The sequence below is a fragment of the Aedes aegypti genome, chromosome 3, assembly GCF_002204515.2.
Source record: "Aedes aegypti strain LVP_AGWG chromosome 3, AaegL5.0 Primary Assembly, whole genome shotgun sequence".
Taxonomy (NCBI): Eukaryota; Metazoa; Arthropoda; class Insecta; order Diptera; family Culicidae; genus Aedes; species Aedes aegypti.
In genome coordinates this window covers 28291882-28316866 of record NC_035109.1, presented here as the reverse complement: position 1 = coordinate 28316866, position 24985 = coordinate 28291882, and the positions used below count along the sequence as shown (strand labels likewise).

Sequence of the window (24985 nt, the reverse complement as noted above, 5' to 3'; positions counted from 1 at the left end):
CCTATAAACAAGCATGATTGTGTGCGTACGTTTACAGCATTGCTAACGCCGAACTGAATCGGGGCGTTTCACCCCGCAAAACAATACATATGCTGTTAACGATCAACGCTCCGTCATCGTAATCATCGTCATCATCGAAACTACAAAAGCAAGAAAATTTACAGTGAACACAGTTTCCTGTAAATTTTCTTGATTTTGAACAAAAAAACTGCTTTTGAAAATTCCGAAATCAATGACGGATCCTGCCCCCTTAAGCAAGGATTCTTTTTTTAATTAATTTATAAACCCCAGAAACGCTAAAATGGATAGGGTGCAGAGCTACTTGGGCACTTCCATGATTCACTTTGGCATGGGGGGTTTTTCTCGGCCGAATTGTCAGAAACTTTGCAATAAGAAGCGCTTTAGTACGACGCACATTGTGGCCAAATATGAGCTCTGTAGCTTTCATAAAACCCCACTGCCGAAATGAATCAAAAATGCCTAGAATAGGATCCAGCTCCCTACCTGTCTCTACTGTTTGAAAAAAAAACATGTTTGTTTAACCGACCATTATCAAAAAGAGCATGAAATAATGTTTTTCACATCTAAAATCGCTGTTTTACTTAACGTGGGCAAACTACCCCCAGTCCCCCTACTACTACATTAAAACGATTAATTCGAAAGCAGTTGATCGTTGATGGCTTCATGGTCTAATCCACCGGTGTACTAAATTTGCTCGGTCTGAGAATTGTGACACTTGAGCGGGGCACGCTCCCGTATGGTCGCCACATGATCTGGACCCGCTCTAGTGTCAAAATTCTTCGACCGAGCTGGTTTAGTACACCAGTGGATAAGACCATTTCAACAACTTATCTCTCAACTCACATGACAACTGGTATAACGAACATACAACCCTACGCCGAAATGTATGCATTCATCGTGTGCAGTTCTCAGTTAATAACCGATTCGCAGCCGGCTGTAAAAACCGGATGAGTTTTTACATTTCCACTCCAACGCCAATGACCACGCTTCACCGTTGTAATTAGCTCAGCCAGCACTAAGCTAACGATAATTAGCTTTAAACTTACCCATTATTCTCCGCAATCTGTTCATCCACCGCAATGGTGCAATCCCTTTGGCGGCGCATCTGTGCTCTGGTGGAAATAAGGTCACTCGACTGCTCCCGTCTACCAACTTTTATTACCAAAAACAAAACAAAAAACGAATATAACATCTGTATTACATCGAGTCATGTTACACACCGATTGTTACACAACAACAACATTGATTTCGGTTTTTGCACTGCACCGTGGTCTCATGTATGCTCGAGTTCTGTGCACTAATCTGATTATATATGTATTTCTCTGTACGGCCATCAGGGGCAGAAAACCCAGCCGGCATTTTGTTGCTTCTGATTTTTCGTTTCTACAGCAAATCAAACATGTATATTTGAACAGTGACTCAAATTCATATTTCTACAGGGCACCATAGCTATGACCTTTATTATTGATGAAGTATTCAAAACTCGATATATCATCTAAAGATTTTTTTTTTACGAATTGATCTGAAAACAGAGCCCTGTACGCATATGAAATTGGGTCACTGTATCTAGCAAAAGAAATAATGTACAGAACCAGTGAAAATCCTACCGGATGCAAGTGTTCTCCAATTGTTAAATCTCTTTGAATGGTAAGCTAATTTCCAGCCAACTGCCTATCGGGATGTGGTTTCTACTTTTGCTAATATCGATTTTCATCAAAACTGTTTCTGAGTTACATTTAATTTAAAAATACATTCTAATTTTCCACGAATATCCATGAAATTGATATAAACGTTATAATACATAGTGCACCAATTAATAAAAATGGTCGTTGTTACAGTAGAAGCTTTTTCATAACGACTTCTGAAATCGCCTCTTCAATACCGCTCCTGCATTTCAGTGACCGTAACTTTCTGCGGTTTGTCCAGTCCCTCGATAACTGTCGGCAAGTTTCGACTGTTCTGCAGCAGATCCTTAGCACTCGGTATGACCGGTGCCGTCACGGACCCACCTTTGCTATCCGGTTGATGGCCAACCACTGTCATGCCAGCTCCCTTGCCTTTGGCGCTGCTTCCGTTGACGGATTGTACCGGAGTGACGTTAACCATCTTGGTCGTCCGTTTGTAGTGCATGAACCCACCCACGATGGTTCCGATAGTTCCGATGATGATGGTCAACCACTTGACGGCAGTGTTGAACCGGAGGCCACTAGAAGAAAATAATTACTTAACTGTTAGAAAAACTTCAAATTGATTTGCGAGATTTTGGTCAACAGTTTTCTAAATATTCTTGTTGAAATAATTTCAAAACTATATGTTTTTTTCACTTCGTCAACCAATCTGTTATGTCTACCTATCTCAAGCAGAATACTATGATTTCATGATTTGGTACCTCAACATTAACATATTATTGAATTCTTTATTTGCAGGATATAAAACAATCCACAAAATCACTTAGAGATTTAGAAGCCTTTGAGCTTTCATGAAGCTATGGTCAAACATAGTTAACTTTTCTCGTAGAATGAAGAAACATTTGAGATGAATTTCTTTTTACTAGAGATAGGGGGAAGTCCTCTATGCCCGGACACTTTTTGGTTTTTGGTAATATTTCAAAATCTACGTTAGTATTACCGTTAATTTTTGTACAATATAAAAAAAATCACATTATTTTAAGTAAAAACTCACATAAGAGCAAAAATAAACCTTTACAGTTCATTTTTATGATGGATTACATTATGTACCAAAAATGGTGTGCACTGAAATGTGTCCCCTATGCTCGGACACTATGATTTTCACCATCAAAGTTTACACCAAACCCACAGAAAGGCCAAGGGATGCTTCGTAAGTCAGCACATGCCTTGTGGGTTCAATCTTTGCATGATGTACAGCGTATGAAGCATATTAGCGAGATCATAGGTCAGTTCCATAAACTCCTTGATCAGCGCCATAGATCGATTCGCCATATGTTGCATAAGCGGTTGCTCGTATTCAGATGAAAATGTTTTCGAGAATTCAACGCGTTAATAATTCTTCACAATTTCTTTGTCAGCTCGAAGGTTGAAGTGTGCTCTTAGGTACAGTCAACTCTCCCTTACTCGACCTCCGTATCTCAATATCTAGTTAGAGAACCATAGTAAAATTTGGTGTTCTATTTCAATGGTCCCTTGAATCGCATATTTGCACTGTTTTAGTATTCATTTTAGTATTTTAGTATTTCATATCTCCCTAACTCGATGGTCCCTTCATTATCGAATTATGGAGAGATTACTGTGCATAATATCTTATGGCTGATTCTCGTGCGCTCATTTGCCTTAAAAGCATCATGTTTACAGCACTTTATTAGGCCTCCAAGGACCGAAAGTTTTGTTGTTTATGCTTTATTTTTAGGGGGGTCCGTAGCCTTGAGGTAACGCTTTCGCTTCATAAGCGGAAGGTCATGGATTCAATTCCCAGCCCCTCCAAAAAATAACCCGTCCAGCCACCAGAAGACGCCGCACGGAGGACCGTGCTTAGGGGAGCACATCCATCCTCCGTCAGTATCAGATGGTGACTGAGACAAACTGACCCACTTCGCAGGCAGCTAGCCTCAAACGACTCAGGAACACGGCAAAACGAACCACCGCAAGAGCAATTGATTATGGCTTATGGAAATCGATTGGACCAACAGCAGAGCACTCTCCTACCTGCTCGATGTGAGAGCAAAAGAGCAGAAGAGAGTGAAAGCAAATGTAAATATAGATTAGCTAAAAATAGAACTGTATCGGTAAGGAAGATACAGATAAAACTGATTCCGGCACAGTAGTGGCCACAAGCACGGAGTGCCTTGAAAAAAAAAAAAAAATATGCTTTATTTTTGTTGCTGTTGCTAACTACGTCTTACGGCAATATACTGGGTGTCAATTGAAAATCTAAAATTTTGCGACCGTCACGAAATTATGTAAGATTTTGAACGCTAATAACTCAGTCATTTATCGATAGATTTTCAATATTTTCCCACCAATCGGTCGGAAATGTTAACAAAAATTTTCTCGAATGGAGAAAACTATTGATTATTGACAATAAACTATTGAAAATTTGAATTTTGTTGGGGATCTGGAGAACATGATCAGTTCTTAGACAAATTCCTGAATATATTTTTAAATAAAAAATACGTAGAAAAATTCCTAGACTGATACTTTAAAAATTACTTACAGAACCCACTAAAAAAAGAGATCTTTCTTCAGAAATTCCTGATAGAATCAATGAAGGATTTCGTTCCAAATAGAATTCTTGAAAAAACTTAAGTGGTACATGGAATGGTTCTTGTATAAATATTTGAAAAAAATCTGCAGAAAACCATACTGAAATTGCTGGAGTTATTTCGAAAAGATTGTTTTTTAGGTTTTTAGACGATTTTTCGGAGTAACTTCTAAAGCATTCCAATAATATTATTGGATTGTCCTTTAAAATGTCCGCTGGGACAATAAATGAAAAATTTCTGGAATAATTTATGAATCTCTAGACTCCGGAGATAAAAAAAAGTTTCGTAGGCGGAATGTTTTGAAGAATTCATAGTTGAAGAATTTAGTTGGTGAAATTCTTGATCAAAGACACAGTAGATTTTATTGATATATTAAAAGAAAAACTATTGGAGAAATTCATAATCCTTGAATTTAAAATTCCTAGAATCCACAATTCCTTGGACATATTCTAGAGAAATTCCTGGAGGAATATGTGAACCATTTACTGGTGAAATTTGTGGTGTATAGTATGTGCGTAATAAAAATATGAAGAACAATTCGTTCAGTGTACCTTTACACGGCAAACTGAGCACGCACACGAACGCGAGCTTTTCTCCTGACAGCTAACGAAAGCTCATGTTCGTTTCGGCTTACGTTTGAATACTATGCGAGCCCGATGATAGCCTTTGGTTGTGTTGATGAAGTGAGGATGAATAAAGCGTTAAATTTAAAGCTCAACCACACATACCATTAAGCATCATTATAGAGGATACTTTATCGACTGAATGAAAGAGGATGCTTGAATGAAAGAGTGAGTGAGAAAGGACGAATAATTGGAAGGTGGTGCGCGGATGGCATGACGATCGATCCGTTTGGAATTTTCAGTTTGTGAACGGCTTTTGGGGTGAACGAACACCTTTAGTTTAATTTTGCAATTTCTTGCAAAATTATGTTCCGCAAGTGTCGGTTACCACAATGGCGCATATCGGTAGGTGAGTTATGATGAACAATAACAATCTTCGGATGGATTTTGGGGCAAGAGTCCCCTCGTAAATGTTTCCAGAGCGATAGGTCTCTGGGGTTCAATTTCGAAGCGACAGGTCTTCGAATAGAGATTTAATGGAGCGACAGGTCTCCACGCTAAATTTTCCAGAGCGACAGGTCTCTGTTTCGAAGCGACAGGTCTTCGAGTGAAAATTGAATGGAGTTACAGATCTCCATGTTTTCCAGAGCGACAGGTCTCTGTGATTTGTTTTCGAAGCGACAGGTCTTTGAATGTAAATTTAATGGAGCGACAGGTCTCCAAGTTAAATTTTGCAGAGCGACAGGTCTCTGTTTTGAAGCGACAGGTCTTCAAGAGAAAAATTAAATGGAGCGACAGTTCTCCAAGTTTTCCAGAGCGACAGGTCTCTGTAGTCCGTTTTCGAAGCGTTAGGCTTCCACATTGTACTAGGTGAAGCGAAGTATCCGGACAAATGAATGAATGGTATGAAAACCTTTCTAAAAGAATCAAAGAGATAAATGAATTGCAATGGAATTTGATTTGAATCAGAATGCAAATCACGGTTTGGACTAAATTTGGAATGAGTTGAACTAGTTTTTATTTGTACAGAATTAAGATATCAATTATCTTGATTAGATTGTGTTTCATTGGATAATGGATTGAATTTGGATGGGAGTTGTTTGCATCTAACTATAATTAGATCGGAATTGGATTGGCTTTGATTTGGCTACATGGAGTGACGTTTTGTTCCGTTTATTTTGTAACAACAAAGCTGACAAAACAAAATATTTAAATTGTGATATGAGAAATGTGATATTATTTTGATAAAAATAGGGATTGAAATGGAATCTGAATAAAATTTGGAAAAGAGATAATTATTAATATTTACACGTTACGTTAATGCTTCCAGTGGACGGTCATGTCCTTTGAAGGAAGCACCACACTAGACAACGGACTAGTATGCAACGCCTAGTGGCACAATCGGAAAACGTTCCAGACGAAAAGTTTTCGGACTGAAGCGGGAATCGAACACACACTTCTTGACACGATGCGGCTAAATGCTTGGTAACACTAACCGCACGGCCACGAAGCCCAGGTAAGCTTTGGTGTAGGAATGTTTGAAATCATTTTATATTTTGACTAAATTCAGACTTGCATTTGATAAGAATTGATTCGAATCAAATTTTGATTGGATTTGGATTGGATTTGGATTTGGATTCGATTGGATTTTGATTGGATTTGGAATGGATTTAGATTTGAATTAAATTTGGATTGGATTTTGATTATATTGAATTTGGTTTGGATTAGATTTGGATTTGGATTGGATTTGGATTTGGATTGGATTGGATTTGGATTGGATTTGTATTGGATTTGGATTGAATTTGATTGTATTTGGATTGGATTGGATTTGGATTGGATTTGGATTTGGATTGGATTTGGATTGGATTTGGATTGGATTTGGATTGGATTTGGATTGGATTTGGATTGGATTGGATTGGATTTGGATTGGATTTGGATTGGATTTGGATTGGATTTGGATTGGATTTGGATTGGATTTGGATTGGATTGGATTGGATTGGATTTGGATTGGATTTGGATTGGATTTGGATTGGATTTGGATTGGATTTGGATTGGATTTGGATTGGATTTGGATTGGATTTGGATTGGATTTGGATTGGATTTGGATTGGATTTGGATTGGATTTGGATTGGATTTGGATTGGATTTGGATTGGATTTGGATTGGATTTGGATTGGATTTGGATTGGATTTGGATTGGATTTGGATTGGATTTGGATTGGATTTGGATTGGATTTGGATTGGATTGGATTTGGATTGGATTTGGATTGGATTTGGATTGGATTTGGATTGGATTTGGATTGGATTTGGATTGGATTTGGATTGGATTTGGATTGGATTTGGATTGGATTTGGATTGGATTTGGATTGGATTTGGATTGGATTTGGATTGGATTTGGATTGGATTTGGATTGGATTGGATTTGGATTGGATTTGGATTGGATTTGGATTGGATTTGGATTGGATTTGGATTGGATTTGGATTGGATTTGGATTGGATTTGGATTGGATTTGGATTGGATTTGGATTGGATTTGGATTGGATTTGGATTGGATTTGGATTGGATTTGGATTGGATTTGGATTGGATTTGGATTGGATTTGGATCGGATTTGGATTGGATTTGGATTGGATTTGGATTGGATTTGGATTGGATTTGGATTGGATTTGGATTGGATTTGGATTGGATTTGGATTGGATTTGGATTGGATTTGGATTGGATTTGGATTGGATTTGGATTGGATTTGGATTGGATTTGGATTGGATTTGGATTGGATTTGGATTGGATTTGGATTTGGATTCAATTTGGATTGGATTGGATTTGGATTGGATTTGGATAGGATTTTGGATTGGATTTGGATTGGATTTGGACTCTGATTGGATTTGGACTGAATTTGAACTGGATTAAATTTGAATTAGAATTACATCGGATTGGCTTTGGACTGGACTTTTATTGAATTTTGATTGGATTTCGATCGAACTTTTATTTGTTGTGGATATTATTTATGGGAATTTGATTGTAATGGATATAGATTTTTTTATTTTATGAGCTTTATCCAAACGGCAAAAAGATTTTGTTAAGCTGAAATTAAACACTTGAACATATAGTTACATTGATAAGATTTGGTTTAGAAATGTACAATAAATGATAGCGTGATTAAGCACAAGCTAACTTGTCTTGTGCTTTGAAAATGATTTATTTCTTGTTATTATGTGTAAATCTTGTTCAAGCAACTTTGAACAAAAAGAAATCAAAAGCGTTTTATGAGTTTTTACATTATGGTTTTTATGGTAATAAAAAAACAGTTGAGTATTTTAAGAGTAGAGAAGGGAGCGATTGTGGTGTATAGTATGTGCGTAATAAAAATATGAAGAACAATTCGTTCAGTGTACCTTTACACGGCAAACTGAGCACGCACACGAACGCGAGCTTTTCTCCTGACAGCTAACGAAAGCTCATGTTCGTTTCGGCTTACGTTTGAATACTATGCGAGCCCGATGATAGCCTTTGGTTGTGTTGATGAAGTGAGGATGAATAAAGCGTTAAATTTAAAGCTCAACCACACATACCATTAAGCATCATTATAGAGGATACTTTATCGACTGAAAGAAAGAGGATGCTTGAATGAAAGAGTGAGTGAGAAAGGACGAATAATTGGAAGGTGGTGCGCGGATGGCATGACGATCGATCCGTTTGGAATTTTCAGTTTGTGAACGGCTTTTGGGGTGAACGAACACCTTTAGTTTAATTTTGCAATTTCTTGCAAAATTATGTTCCGCAAGTGTCGGTTACCACAAAATTCAAGGAGATTATTCTGATGAAATTCCTCAAGGAATCATTAAGACGGGAATCCGTACAGTCAATACTGATCAAATGTCACTAAGAACTCTTGAAGGAATCACTGAAATCTTTAAAAAAAAACATCTGGTAGAATCCCTGGAACGTATTTATACATGAGTTTTTTATTATTAGCTTTATTAACGAGACTTTCAGCCCGTTTAAACATGAAAATCAGGAGGGGTTAGGTAGTAGTGAAATTTTTGGGGATCCCTATTGGAATTATTAGAAAATGTTTCAAGTTTGATACATGACTATCAGAAGGGTTTAAGATGAGTCCATGGAGAAACTATTGGAGAAATCTCTGAACGCATCCTCGGAATGATTCTAGTTAGAACCCGTGACGAAATTCCAGAAGAAACATCATTTTTCTTAGAAATCATTTAAAGAATATCTGTAGGAACTCCTAAAGCATTAGTTAAATATTTGTTAAGACATTTTTAGAAACAAATATTATCAAATATACGCTTAATAGATTGGATATGGCAGCGTGGCCCGTCAACACACAAGTCCAATCCGAATTTAATCTAGTCTTTTTGAATGCAAAGTCTAAATCAATAATTACACTGCGGAACACGTTTTTGTCTCAAGCACCAAAATATCGCTATTTACTCAATTAAGGGAATCCATTGCCGTTTTCAAAAATATCATAGTACGTCTAGTTTTTGAGATATCGACTGTGGAAAGTGCAAAATTTGACTATTTCAGTCAACGTTTGACAAGTTTGACAGCTTGTGTGGCAATTTATTCGCTTATTTTGCAACATAATTCAAACTTCATATGTATAACAATTATTACAAACAAAGTTCTTAATACTTTCGATGCTCAAAAGTCATTTTTTGACAGTTTAGAAAAGTATTTTTTGCAATTCCTCATTATATGAGCCTACTTTTCATGAATAGTATGGATAGCATAACGGCCTACTTTTCCTTGCAAAACAAACAGTGCTGAAAAGTGCTACTTTCCAGCACTCAAAACGGTGCTGAAAAGTAGCACTTTTTAGTACTATTTTGGTGGCAGTAAATTAGTTATCGGTGGCTCTTCATACGCAATTCATCGAATTACTATGTGGTTCTCAATTACTTTGTCTACAAGACTACGATTTTATATCCATTGGGTGATGCGTATCCGTTGGTGAGCCATACCGACACGGAATCGGTTCGTCCAGTGAACGTAGAGGCGGTTGGTGAGCCAGATCAAAACAACCGTGTTCCCACACGGTTTGGGTAGGAAGTTTGACGCAAGGTAAATAACTGTACCTACAACACAAACGAATACTGCAAGCGGCGTTTTACCTGGTCCGTTCACGAATTAACAATCAAGATCCATTTGAGTTTGAGTGAAGTGAAAAAAAATGTGACATTCATGTTTATGATCATTGATACTACTGCATCACCGCCTAGATTGAAAATACCGAGTTGCTGCTACGCATGACTGTCCATGTGGATTCTCTTTTAAATTTTGATTGTGCTCCAAGAAATAAATAATCCAACTGAAACGACATGTTTTGTAATTGCAAAAAATGTTGTATGCAACTCGTTGCAAAACTCGATTTTTTCAGCACTCGTCGTATTTATCCAACTCGGCAAGCCTCGTCGGATAAATGTACGACTCGTGCTGAAAAAATCATCATTTTGCTACTTATTGTATAAATAACTATTATTATGCTATATAAGAGAAACAAAATATTTTGTATGCTGACTGCAAGCATATTGAAAAAAAAAAAAAATCGATTTAATATAAATTTAATCGTGCAATTTAAACATAATTATATCTGAAATGAATGTTCAAAACATATTTCGCATTCTTGGTGGTTTAGATTACTGAAAAGTTTGATAAATTATACTTAAAATTTCATGTAAACATCAATGAAAACAGTATTTTACAAAATTTTGGCGACCTGTAGCTAAAAATTGTGACGTACTGGAACATTTCTGAGAACGGCATCAGATAAAGCAACTCCAAATATACTAGAGAAGAGACACATAATTTTATCCTTGAGACACGCAAAAATGTCATTTTTGTTCCGCTGTGTAATCAAAGTTTACATAGAAAATTGAAATGAGTTGCAGGCTTGGTTCCAGTTGGAGCGTAAATGCAACAAAAATAAAGAAGAATGATGTAAACAAATGTAGCAATGACAAAAAGTTGGTTTTAATATTGAGTTTATATTTCACTCGATATCGATTCATCACTGTATTCAGTGATAGTGTATGCTTACATTTCTCTGATTTAGTACTGGTTGGTGTTTGAATCTTGAAGAATGTTTATTGTACTTTATAATTCATGATTTAATAAAAAATGGAAGAATAAAAGGGAGTCAAAAAAAGTTACGTTATATCGAGTTACGTTATAAAGAGGTTACGTTATATCGAGGTATTACTGTATTATAATTTAGACCAGTAAATGTGTACGGTATTTATTTTTTATAAGTAATTTGTTTATGTTTCTCAAAAAAAATCTTTTGTCTTCGTTTTTTGCTAGGATTCGAAACAAAAAACTTTATAAATTTAAGCAAAAATCCATGTGCAGGTCATTCTAGACAAATCGTTTAAAGTTCTAATAATATTTCCCAACATTAATTAAATATTTTCGAACATTAAATCAAAAACCAACTAGTCTTTCGTTGAAAATTGAGACTGTTACACAGCGTAACCAAAATGACATTTTTGCGTGTCTCAAACATTAAATTATGTGTCTCTAGTAGATTTGGGGTAGCTGAATCTAATGCCGTTCTCAAATATGTCCCAGCACGTCATATTTTTTTTTTTTTTTGTAAAAAACACTGGTTTAATTTATGTTTCCATGAAATTAAAGATATAATTCATCAAACTTTTTTGTGATCTAGTCCAGCAAGCATGCAAAATATAACTTCAAGTTTCATTTCAGATATAATTATATTGAAGTTGCTCGATAAAATTTTGATTAAATCAATTTTTTCAACATGCCTGTAGTCTCTATACAAAACTCTTCGTTTCTCTTATATGGTAAAATACAATAATTTTCTATAACTTTTGAGATAGTAATATGAACTTCGCTGATAAGTATCGTTATACACATAAAGTTTGAATTCTGTGATATATTAAGCAAATAAATTGCCTTACAAGCTCACAAACTTGCATGCACGTTGGCTGAAAATGTCAAATTTTCCATTTTCAACAGCCAATATTTCAAAATGCATTTTTGAATATATGCATTTTTCGATAACTATTACGAGAAGATTACGATTACGAAAATATTTCACAACTACAATCGAGCGAGGTTCCATAAGAAGCCGTGTAAATTAATGACGTAGTTATTTTTGTTTACGTTTTTTCTCTTTACTAATACATAGCCGTTACTTCTTCTTCCACACCTTAGTATGTATTCTCATTGAGTGATGGTCTAATCCACCGGTGTACTAAATTTGCTCGGTCTGAGAATTGTGACACTTGAGCGGGGCACGCTCCCGTATGGTCGCCACGTGATCTGGACCCGCTCTAGTGTCAAAATTCTTCGACCGAGCTGGTTTAGTACACCAGTGGATAAGACCATACCCACTTTAATATTTGCATGCTGGTATGAACTAATTTACAATAACGTCGCACTGCTTCTTCCACCGGGAAGAAAACCTTTTACTGCGGCCTTGTTTACAAAAAATGAACGATTTCGTTATGCATTCATCCACTTCATGTTCATCCGGTGAACATTTGTTGTCCGGATGTTGGTCCGGATGTCATTAGCCCGCATTTAGAACAGAAAAGAAAAAGAAAGTGGAGGATAAAAGAAGACCGTGGATAAGTCCATGGTCTAATCCACCGGTGTACTAAATTCACTCGGTCTGAGAATTGTGACACTTGAGCGGGGCACGCTCCCGTATGATCCCCACGTGATCTGGACCCGCTCTAGTGTCAAAATTCTTCGACCGAGTCAATTTAGTACACCAGTGGATAAGACCATAAGAACATCGAAATGACCACCAATACATCAATCGACATTCACGCTAAGCCAGCTCTTCGCAGCGCATGTGTTCAAACTACACAGAATGAGGCAACCAATGCAGAACTGGCTGACTGAGTGAAAATTCTGTGTACACGGTAAAAAATAAGCACCATACTATCAATAGTTCTGCACTTGGTTTCGCACTACTGTTAAATCTTGACAAAATCAAGGTAACAGCACTTGAATTAAACGTTGCATGTTTTGATTTGAAATAAAAAAAAAGTTAAAATAAACATTTCCGCCTGAACCAGATTTGAACCACTAATCTTCGGAGTGCAAGTCTAGTGTCTTACCTCGACACCAACTCGCATCTGTTGAAAGGGGTTGAGTTGATCTCAATCAGTTTCTACAACGAGCTGTCAATGATTGCTTTCATACAAAAGACATGATGTTCAAAATCAACGACTTTTCACTTCAGAGTCTAGTTCTAGAGACAGTAGAGCAAATCCAAAGTTGAAACCCTTCAAATCATGGTGATTGTTGTTTTGAATTGAGTCAAGTGATCAATCTATTCAATCGAACGTGCTGATTTTTTACCGTGTAGGTCACACTCACTCTGTGAGTAGCCGACGTGTTGGCCTTCGGCTGTGCGGGGATCAATGGAAACGAAACTGTCAATTATCTCCCGCGCGGCAGCAAACAATGGGTTACATGCATACCTTGATTCGCTACTCGTCACTTGCGTTAGTATCTATGTACAAAAAATCGCTAAAAGGTAACGCGGAAAATATTTGTATGCGAAATGCATCTAACGAATTATTTCTTAAGGACAAGTAGGAAGGAATCTTTGTCATGGCAGTTAAAATGGCTTCCTCACATATACAAACACATTTCTGGAAGTCCACATTATTTCTCAAAATATTTCACTTACCTCAATAAGTTCACTCCCAAATTGCTAACGAGACATCAAAACACTATTACCTTACGATTTCCGTAGTTTTAACACTAGTAGCTGGTGGAAATTTCTTGAACCGTGTTAATTTTCAACACGGACGTTTAACTTGGCTGCAATTGTTTACACTTATCCGCCTGCGAACGAAGAACACCTTTCGCCGAATTTTACCACTTTCCCTAAACGTAGAACCTCCAACACAGTTTACTTTCACTACTTGTTAATTAATAAACAATTACTGGTTGATTTCTGATGAAAACAACTTTAAATTTTACCAAACCGTGCTAAAAACAATCACTTGATCACAGCATTCCGCTTTTTTTTATTTTTCTAATTTTACGCCGGCTGCTCGCTTGCAGGGCTGTCAGATACGTTGATGGTTACGTACGACATCAAGCAATCTTATTTAGTCGAAGGGGAAAAGACTCGAATTGAAGTAGCGATTACTGGCAACAACGTCTTATCAATTATAATTTCACTATTACCAACAAATAGGAGAATATTTTTTGTGCACCACTACTTTTATACAGTTATTAGTGGATTCAAAGGAGTTTCACCTTAAAATTGGGAACTATTTTCCAAAAAATATTTGCTACCGGTTGTGCGCAATGATAATGGCTTTCACGTGTACGTGTAAATATTTTTTCGTTTTATGCTTTCATTTACGAGATATTTGTAGTTAGATGACTTTCTCCATACAAAATGAAATCAGAAAATCCATTGACCGTTGGGGGGTTTTCTGGGATTTTTTTCTAGCAAAAAGCCGGAAGATAATCGCAAATGCGAAAGTTTTCCCCATTTGCTGAATTTCCCATGAAAAACTATAATATTTGAATATGTTTTTTTTTATGTTTTCGGAAGCAAAACAACAATGAAAGCGAATTTCGCAAACGTTTATCTTCTGTGCGCAATTCACTCATTCAGTTTGGGTTACCACCGTTTGCACAAAACTGCCCATTCTGCACAGAATATGTGCTGCACTGCACTGAGTCTAGTACACGACACTGAAGACGGCCTTACAGTTGAGGTCGAAATACGCGTATCTGTCAAAGGATACAAACTCTAGTGGAATTAAATGGTATAGTACTAAATTCGGTTTTTTCATCTACTTATAGGTATTCTACTAAACAGCTCGAAGATTTATTATCATGAAAAAAGGTGTTTTATCGTCAGATATTGTTTTTTAGTGTTCCCCGATTTAATGTCTGCAATCTTTGCAGCAACTGGTCTATTGCCCGAATCATATGGTTTTTGTTTACCTTTGGCAATGACAGTTCGATGTCTTCTATAGGCCTTTTCATGTGAAAGGTCCGTCTATGCATTTGTTTACATCGGTGGAAGACCGGTGCAAACACGAGGCTGTCATTTCCATAGAAGAACTGTCAAAGAGCTTCCCGATCAGCTGATTTCGAACGTCATGTGAATAGGCCTATACGAGATACACCACATGTCAGCAGCTGAAAGTCGGTACAACTTTTTAACTTGCTGTGGCTTCTGAGTTCCACATATGTTATTTGGAGCTGTGCTGAACGCTTCTTCCTAGTTGTCGACTCATCGTTTTGCAGCCCTTCGTTAAACGTAGATTTCCGGAATTTATGAATCCAACGAACCAATTTGACGAGTTGACGTTCCTACAACTGATCGAAAAATAAACGAGTTGGGCTTTCGATTAACCCATGGATTACCGGGAAATTGATTGAAGCATGCGCCGGCGGTCCAATCGAGAGCGCAAAGTCGGTAGCGCAAGGTACGAAATACACTCTTCGATTTCGAGGCTCAGCCCAAGTTGTCAAGTTGCTCAATCTAACGAAGCTAATAGACGTCGTCCCTCAACCGAATCAGAACGGTAGTAGAAGTGTCAATTCCAGCATGGATTTCATTCAAATGGATGAGAAAGACATTCTAACGGAGATGATCACTGTTGAGATGACTGTTGAGTCAGGCTAAGCGCAATATTTAACCCGTATTAATCATGGCTACGTTTTTCTTCGAATTGTTATTGTGAACGTTCAATTCAACTGGTTTAGACGCAGTTTTCACTAAATGCAATCCAAAGGCTTCTTGTTTCAGATGCTAGAACATTGAGACTAATTTATGGCTGGAGTTATTCCGGTGTCCTCCTGGGTCAGGTAGGGTAAAAAATCGATCAGTTTCCTTTTCTGAACAGATTAACCTTAATAAATGGTGTTTCGACCTTTCTAATTTGACAGAAAACGGAAAATATGTATCCTCAGGTAATATTGTGATATCGTAGGGCAACCTATTGCGGTTAAGGTCACCTTATGGCCCTCCGGAAGATCCGGAACACACGTAGAAGTAGGCATAACCTAAAAGTTGACCTAGAGAGCTGGTATTTTTTTTTTTTTTTTCAAACGACTTGTAGTGATGCCCAGACAACCAAAATGTACGTATAACGAAATCACCTGGAGGCTTTGTATGTGCAAAATTTCACTTATAAGATGTCGCGAAAAGGCCTTCTACGTACAAAAGTGGAGGCGATATGCGTGCATTTATTATGTGATGAATAATAATATACAATGCGAGTGTATAAATATCCTACCGAACTAACCTGTGATCTTGTGCGACTTAACTTATGATAACAAATGTTGATTTGACAGCTGCTACGGATTGATGCGACTTACTTTGTACGAGTGTACGGGACTAAACAAAATGTACAAATGAACTCAGAAAAGAAGTGTTTTATGCGAGGAAACTCATTGATCTGACGAGTTTATCCACGGTGTTTTGCGAGTTTGATGTAATTAGTATGAATAAACGAGTTGTAACAAGAACTTTCATGCGATTTCTGGTTGTCTGGGTGAGCTTCCAATCAGCATACCATCGTTGCCTCGATAGTATTTCCAATGGTCATTTCTTGGTTATCCGAAGCATCCGTAAGAGTAGACATATCCTGAAAGTTTTTTTTTAACGACTTGCAGTGATGAACTTCAAATTAGTATACCATCGTTGCCTTGGTATTATCTCGATTGGCCATTTCATGGTCTTCCGGGAGATCCGGAACATCCGTTATAATGGAAATATGTTGGCAATTGACCCAAAGAGCTGCGTTTTTTTCCAAACAATTTGCATTGCACTTTTTCGGATATTCCGGATTTTCCAGAGGACCACAAAGTGGCCGTTAATCATCAGAAGCCTACTTGATAAATGTGAAAGGTAAAAGTCGTTTAAAAAAATCGCAACTCTCAAACCCAATTATCAAGGAACTTTCATTGTTTCGGATGTTCCGGATCTTCCGAATGACTACAAAACTACGACTACAAATACGATCAGACGACAGCGAACACAATGATACAATTCTGAAACCACGCATGCAAATTGTTTGGAAGAAATCAGAGCTCTGTTAGTCAATTATCGGCATATGTACATTTTTACGGATGTTCCGGAGGAGCAAGAAATGTCCATTCGAGATCATACCAAAACAACCGTGGTATATTAATTTAAAGCTCATCTCTGCAAGTCGTTTGAAAAAAAATGCCAGCTTCCTAGGTAAATTTTCGAAAAGTATCCACTTTTGCGGATGTTCCGAATCTTCCGGAGGACCATAAGGTGACCTTGACCGCAATAGGTTGTCCCATGATATCACAATATTAGCCAAGGATACATAATTTCGGTTTTCTGTTAAATTAGGGAGGCTTAAACACCATTTACTATGCTTTATCTGTTCAGCAAAGGAAATTGATCGATTTTTTACCCTACCTGACCCAGGGGGACACCGTAATAACTCCAGCCATAGTGAATAAATTGGTTCACTTGTATTATCATATTAAACTAAAGGACTTTGTGTTACATTTAGTGAAAACCACATCTAAATTGGTTAAATTGAACGTTCACAATAACAATATGAAAAAAAAATCGTAACTCTGTCGAATACGGGTTAACAGCAGGTCCATCACCTTGTCGTAGTCCCCGGCGGGATTCGAACCAACTGGATGTAGTATACAAACCAAATTACTGTTGCCGATCTACTACCGATACTTCATACACTAAATAAATAAAATGGAATACTGATTACTATCTTGATGAGTTCGGCTCCGATACCATCCTTGCCAGCGGCCTTATTGTTCTTGAGCTGTGGAAGCTGGAAGGTTTCCACTATCCGCTGTGCGGACGTAGCCATTCGCTGCACTGAACTTCTGTGTCTGTTTTCTCTGCGCCATTCAGGTGTTCATCGTAGTGCTGCTTCCACCTTTCGATCACCTCGCGTCCGTCCTTCAAGATCCTTATCCCGGCACATTTCAGCTCGCGGCATGAAGCCTTTGCGAGATGTGTTGAGCTTATGCTGAAACTTCCGCGTTTCTTGAGAATGGTACAGCAACTCCATCTCTTGGCATTCCACCTCTTCCAGGTGATGCTTTTCATCCCGGATAGCCAGATTTACTGTTTCCGCTTCAGTCTTCAGTCGTTCCACGCAGCATTCCAGCGCTGCATTCTTCTCCTCCAAAACCTCTTGGCCAGTGCTGTTAAATGTCAAAATTTTTGAAAATTTAAAATGCTTATAGCACTTTTCCAAGCAAAATATATTGCCAACCGATAGTTATTCAGAAAAAGTCACCGGGAAAAACAATTTCTTTAGGCAAATCTTCCAAGAATTTCCATTGAGTTTCTTTCCGGGATTTTTTTCATGGAGTTTCATCTGGTGTTCTTGTAGAAATTCTCACAAATGTTTTTGTTCCAGAAAAAATAGAGATGATACCAGAATTTTCTCTTACGAATGCCGAAAAGATCATTCCTAGAATTATTCTAGCGGTAGATGAAGAAAAAAAACTGGAGGACTTAGAAATGTATTTTCAATATACTGGTCGATAATTATTGGCAACAATCTAAGAAGAAAACTCTGTAGAAACGTCAAAAAAAATCATGGAAAAGCTTCTGGAGTAATCACTGCACAAATTGGAAAACAATTTACTATGATTAGGCCATTGAAATTATCCGGATCAGATCAGCGTTCTTGATCTGGATCTATTTCTAAATATGTTTTATGTTGTTTAATGATTTTGCGTAAGCTTCAAATAAATGCCAATAATAATTAATGGTGACTTGTGCTTAAGACATGTATTCTTCACTCAATTATCTACAATAATCAAACATAAAAAAACAGTTTTTTGTTTAAATTTAAATAATCTTTACGGATGACAGCAAGTAAGGACTGTTCATTTTATAAAGTGGACACTTTGTTTATGCTATATCTTTTTTATTTATTGATAAAATCGTAATCGGTTTTCTGTGTATCGTTGACCTATTATTCTAAAATGCTATGAAAATATAAAATCTTTGAAAATGCTTTTGGTTGAAGAGCTAAATAGTTTTTCCAAAAACTCTTAAAAAAAAGCTGTCCGTCAAAGTTTAACATTATTTTTCGCAAAACAAAAATCCTTATTTTTATGAACAAATTGTATGTTGTTATCCTTTACTATTCTACTAAAGGTAAAGCTTTAAAAATATCAATTATATTCCACCATTCTATGACATTAGGTAACTTTAGAGATTTATCCATTTATGGCCAAATTTGCTGATACACCATCCTTTCACTCCCAGCAAAAGAGAAAAGTAAAAAGCGTGTTCAAAACTAGTTTGGATTACTAAAGAAACTATATTAGTATAAACGAAAGCTAAATCGTGAGATTAAACTACAGTCTTAAGTATAAATTTTACTGTTTATGGTAGTTTCACTAAAAAGTCTCATACTTTTAAAATCATGTACGCATATTTATCGATCTACAGCAAATTGTAAACAGTTTTCTCCGAATTTTTCAATTGATAATCTCAGAATAACATATTATGAAAATAATATGTGGAAAATAAAATCGATTTTATTACAGCAGTGTTGCCAATTTTGATGATTGTCAATGTACTTTGATAGGTCTTCTAAGAATAAAACAATTGTGTTTCTGTTGTGCTTTGAATGTGACGTGGGGACTTACTAAGTAACTCTATGAAGGCGTAAGTTATTTTTCATATTAATACTATATTAGGACTTCCGTCAGGACGTACTTTTACACAAAAAATTCTACTCATATCAATTCCCATCAAATTTAAAAAAAAAATTCTTTAAAAATATACGGGAAAATTGATTTTATTATATCTCTAAAATTGTTGTTCCAAAAATAACTTGATTTTTTCCATCAGGCTTCTGATTGATGATGCTTCCGAAGAACAAGCCTTTTTTGAAAATAGAAAATATAAATTATCGAATTTTCCAGCCAATTTCTTACAATCATTGATTTTGATAACCTCAAAAAATCGACCGATCTAATCGTTGTTCCATATTCGTGTGAAATTTAATTATTTTGGATAATTTTTATTATCACAACATTGTACAATACTAGTCGAACGATGTGCAAAAAACCGATTGAAATTTCATTGATTAATAAGAAAGATACAGCATGCACAAGGTGTCCACTTTATAAAATGAACAGTCCTTACAGTGCAGATGTTCATGAACATTAATTCCATTTTGAGCAAATGGTTTACAAAATCTTCATCGTCATCGTTCTGACGGTTATTTTTATCTGAAGATAAAAAAAAAAGATCTTCAAAAATATTGATTCATCAGAATATTTTTTAAACCATGAATCAGAAACATGGAACAATTGTAATCAATCCAAAACTAATTATTGACTACTTTAATGAAAACCTAGGCATATTTAGTCCGTATTGCAAAAAGTTTTTGTTGATTCTATAAATTTATACGGCAACATTTTGCAATGTCGCTTTCATGCATAAGAAGTAAAATCTATTTTGTGTTAACATATGAATGTATTGGAAAAGGTACATGGAGATTGATATTTTATTGTTTTCAATGTGAGGTCATCTTTCCCATATTTTATTGTTCGGATAGGTTTTTTAAAAACGGTTGAAACACGGTGGAGATACTGACAAAACTCATTTACATGCGTCTCAGGGGACCTCAAACTTTTTCGCGGAACAATCATTTTAATAATTTAGAATAGTATTCAGATTTCTTCGCCAACATTTTGCAAGTGCTCTTCAAAGATAATGAAATTACGGTTCTAATACCATACCGGTTTCAAATTTAGATGATCAAATGCTGAGAAAATTAGCCATGTTTGTCTTATTTTTTTATGTGTTGATGGGAAGGGGTTTAACTCCCAAAATCTCCTCTTGGTGTGCCACTGTTTATGAAATTTCACACGCAGACCAAACATGAATATGAATTATCATTTCAAAATTGTAGCTTGCTTGCGAATCCCATAATATACCCACGAGATCCCGAATCGTAATTAGGATTTCCAAGTACTGTCAGTGGTTCACAAATAGTTTCGCATTTTCTATATTTTTCCAGCGGGTTCCAAGTAACTGCTCGGGATTTTTCAGAGAAAAGTTTCAGTGGTTTCAAAAAATTTAGGAGCCTCTCATAAATTTTGTGAATTCCCTGAGAGTCCTTCGAAAACCATTGTGAATGGCCATGAAAATTTGGTTTTTTTTTTTGGGAATTTTTGCTTGAAAAATCCCTTGAAGGCCTTTGAGGTATCTTGAGGACCTAAACTTTGGTAATCTCTGGGAATTGTTCAACAAGCACAATGAATGATTTTTTGAAACCCTGAAATCCTTGGGTACTTATGAAAACTCTTTGCTATAAACGTCAAATAAAAACATAGTTTTCGTTTTACGAACATATCGGACAAAAAACTCTACTCTCAAACTTTTGTAACGCAACATCATAAACAGAAAAACAAAACAAAAGCTACTTACAGGAACAAGGTGTACTTGAGCTGATTAGTCCAGGTTTTGTTGAGCGAAGCACCTTCCTCTGCCCAGAACAGCGGCAAGATAACGGTCGGCAGATTTCCCAATACCGCATGGTCCCTAATGGGTTCAATTTCCATGCTGAACATCAGCCGCTTGGCAGCCGATACCGGAGTACCCGAAAGCTGTGAAGTAGAATGAGCAAGTTTGTGATGGGAGATTGAACTCAAGTTATGAAAACCCCTTACCAGCTGGAAATGAATGTACACATCGTGGTCCTTCTCGTTAGGCGTCAGTCCATCTACGGCAGCCAACAATTTCGGGTCAGAGTCATAGAAGTGCGGCTTGGAACCAATGATCGGTGCTCCCAGACAAGGAGCCAGGTCGATTGTTCCCTTCGGTGGACAGATGTCCGGTGGGTCACGACAGAAACAATGATGTTCCGGTTCGTTCTAGGAATGGGACTCTTGAATATCAATTGCTACTTCATATTTATCCCTAACCATACCCTTGCATCGCCAAAGTCCAGCTTGAAGAAGCTCATCGGCAGCCCTGCATATTTGGACTTTCCCCCATACTCCGCTCCGATCGAGCGACAGATTTCCGGTGACCAAGCCCAAAGCTTATCCTTCGTTGTCAAAAACGGCGGAAAGATGGTCGAGTCCGTTCCGATGTACCGGTTGCACTCATCCCCGTCGTAGATATCCATTTCCGTTTCATCGTTGAAGCTCACGACGCGACCCAAATCCATGATGTTCTTGACCCCTCTGTAGACCACCCATCGACCGGCATCGGTTCCGTTTTTCTAAAAGAATTTTCCACATCATTACCTGATAACATGAGGAGTGTATCGAAAAGTAGTCGCAAACAATCTCAGAAATCAGTTTTCAGATAAGAAACATCTCAGAAAAAAAATCGATTTCAATGGAAATACCCAAGTTTTATGTTTTAGTAACATGCTTCCCTCTGATTTTGAGTTTCCTACTGAACAATTGAATCAAATGATTGATGTAGTGTGCAAAACCTCCGCTGAGACTGAAACAGTCCAAGTTGATGTAAAATTTACTAATAAAATTGTTATTGAATTATGTTTTACCAAGAGATCCAAATATTTTTTAAAGTATTTTGAATTGGAATGCTCGTTTTTTGAATGGTAAGGATGATAAGCTGTTCAATTTTCTAACAGCCAATAACATACATATAGCAGTTATTACTGAAACTTATTTAAAACATGGATCAAAACCTTTATGTTTATCGAAATGATCTACTAGATGGAGCATGTGGATAAGTTGCTATCATCATTCATGGGCGTACGAAACACCATTTTCTCATCATTTAAAGCCAAAGTTTTTGATTCTTTGGGTGTTGAAACATAGTTTGTTAAATATTCAGAGATTATACCGTTTTGGATATTTTCGACTATTTTTCGATACACTTCTTATAACACATCTCAATTCTGCTATACCAATCCAAACATCGAAAACTTGAAATGAGTCTCATTGAAGGGCATGACAGCGCCTTCCGATTCCAGCCCCGAACATAAGGCCTTCGCCGAAAACTCATGACTGCTACAATCGATCAGAATCCCATCAAACAGCAGATCCATAACTCGAGTTGTCAAGAAACCCGTCGTCAACGGGTTCATGATGATGTCCATGCCCTTGGAAACCAACGGCATCATGGCTTCCCGATCCCGCTGGACCATCAGCAAAGCTCCCAAGATGAGCGGATGCGGAATGGTGATCATTTCGTCTCCCGTCAGCGGCTTGGACAAATCCGGGCGGAAAATCCAGGTGTTCTTCAGCGTGAATGTGAGCGTGTCGTCCTCCTCATTGTCCACGGTGTCGTACTTTTCTTTCCACTCCCTTGTCGCGAAATTGACATGGATTCAATTTCATAGAGGATTGACATTGAGAAGAGTTAATACTTACTCGAAAAAGTACGGTCCAATCTCTCGAACACGGGGTTTGCCACCCTTCATCACTACGTCCGGGTTGGTAACGTGAAACAGGTACAGCTTGAAGTCTAGAGGGAACGGGATTTTTTCGAACATTCCTCGCATCTGAGTGCCCGGCTTCAGCATCAAGTTCTGCAATTGAAAAAATAAATTGTTTCGATGAGTTTACTAAATAACAATGAAATAACAATGTCTGCATGAGGTGTTTTACAGCATTCTCAAAGCCATGTTTACATGTTGACAAATATTTACATCATTTAGGACGTTGGAGGTCATTCAAATCATCCTGGAATTCAGTTCTTAATGACTTACCGACTCTACTAATCCGTAATCCTGGGGCAAATTGATCACTATTTTACAAATATGTGTTGTGTTAACCTTCGGAATTGAATTATGGTCAAATTAATTTCGATAAAATCAGGTCACCACCCAGGTAACCAATAAGCATTGAAATAAGCCTCGCATTGGACTGCTTACAGCATTTGATCTGCTTGCTGTCGTATGAAAGCATGTTCATAGCTACATATACCAGCACAACCACTGCTATTCAATACCTTTCGGTTCTTAATAAGCATTTCCACTGCACATGCTATTTTCGATTCTTAGCAAACGAAATGCTTCTTTATTGCAGTAAGAATGCAACGAAAGAGCAGAACAGGTCGAACATTACATATTTCACTCTGTTTTGTCTCTTTCACACTTATGTATCGATTCTTGCATCTGATGGAAACGATCTCAAAAGCAATCACTATCTAATTCTAAGCAAACATGATTGCCGGGGGAGAAACCAATTATCGCAAATTTCGATTTCTTGTTTAACTAGAATGATAGCACTAGTATCCAAATCATCCTTCCTTCATGAGGATATAAAATAATTTACCTACCCTCATTAGCTTCAATAAAATCCAATAGCATCCATGCATTCTCGCAATTTCTATCAAGAATCATTACCTCCCATCTAGCACGTATATAAATGAATGTACCTTCGAGCAAAACGTGCCTTATATTGGGCATAAAATCAACGCTCACCAACACCAACTGCAGCATACCTTGTAGCGTGGAGCATCACCATCGTTCCCAATCACCGGGTCGTCAGTTCGCATCGCAAAATGTTAAAAACCAGCAAAAAATGATCCGCAACGAGAAGTATCCAGCACAAGACAAGTAGCCGCCATCATTGGAAAGATGCGAGAGAAGGTGGAAAAATATTTTGTTTTGGTTTGCTCTCCGCTGAGACGTTACGTTTTTTGACAGAAAAATGAGACGTTCCTGAAGGCGCAGCATTGAAGCAGCCCGATATTTCGCCAAAACCTGCTTTTAAGAAGCACTACTGGCAGCTATACGTTCACGGTAAAAAATAAGCACCATGCTATCAATAGTTCTGCACTTGGATTTGCACTACTGTTGAATCTTGACAAAATCAAGGTAACAGCACTTGAATTCAACGTTGCATGTTTTGATTTGAAATAAAAAAAAGTTAAAATAAACATTTCCGCCTGACCCAGATTTGAACCACCAACCTTCGGAGTGCAGATCTAGTGTCTTACCTCGACACCAACTCGCATCTGTTGAAAGTGATCGAATTGATCTCAATTACTTTCTACAACAAGCTGTCAATGATTGCTCTCATACAAAAGACATGATGTTCAAAATCAACGACTTTTCACTTCAGAGTCTAGTTCTAGAGACAGTAGAGCAAATCCAAAGTTGAAACTCTTTAAATCATGGTGATTAGTGTTTTGAATTGAGTCAAGTGATCAATCTATTCAATTGA

General features: G+C 37.2%; 1 protein-coding gene across 3 annotated transcripts in view; it reads right to left on the bottom strand.

Annotated features, from left to right (window-relative positions):
* Positions 1-1160: 1160 nt before the first annotated feature.
* The window catches only part of LOC5566411 (sensory neuron membrane protein 1), a 62001-nt gene continuing 38176 nt past the window's right edge, over positions 1161-24985 (bottom strand). For 2 of the 3 annotated variants that reach the window (XM_021851521.1, XM_021851520.1), the window contains exons 3-7: positions 23186-23343; positions 22720-23119; positions 21763-22059; positions 21261-21706; positions 1161-2227 (exon numbers count right to left, since the gene is read on the bottom strand). In XM_021851521.1, the coding sequence (XP_021707213.1) occupies positions 1897-2227; positions 21261-21706; positions 21763-22059; positions 22720-23119; positions 23186-23343 (1632 nt within the window). In that variant the 3' untranslated portion in view covers positions 1161-1896. The remainder of the gene's footprint in view (positions 2228-21260; positions 21707-21762; positions 22060-22719; positions 23120-23185; positions 23344-24985) is intronic. The other variant, XM_021851522.1, reaches the window with a different exon arrangement.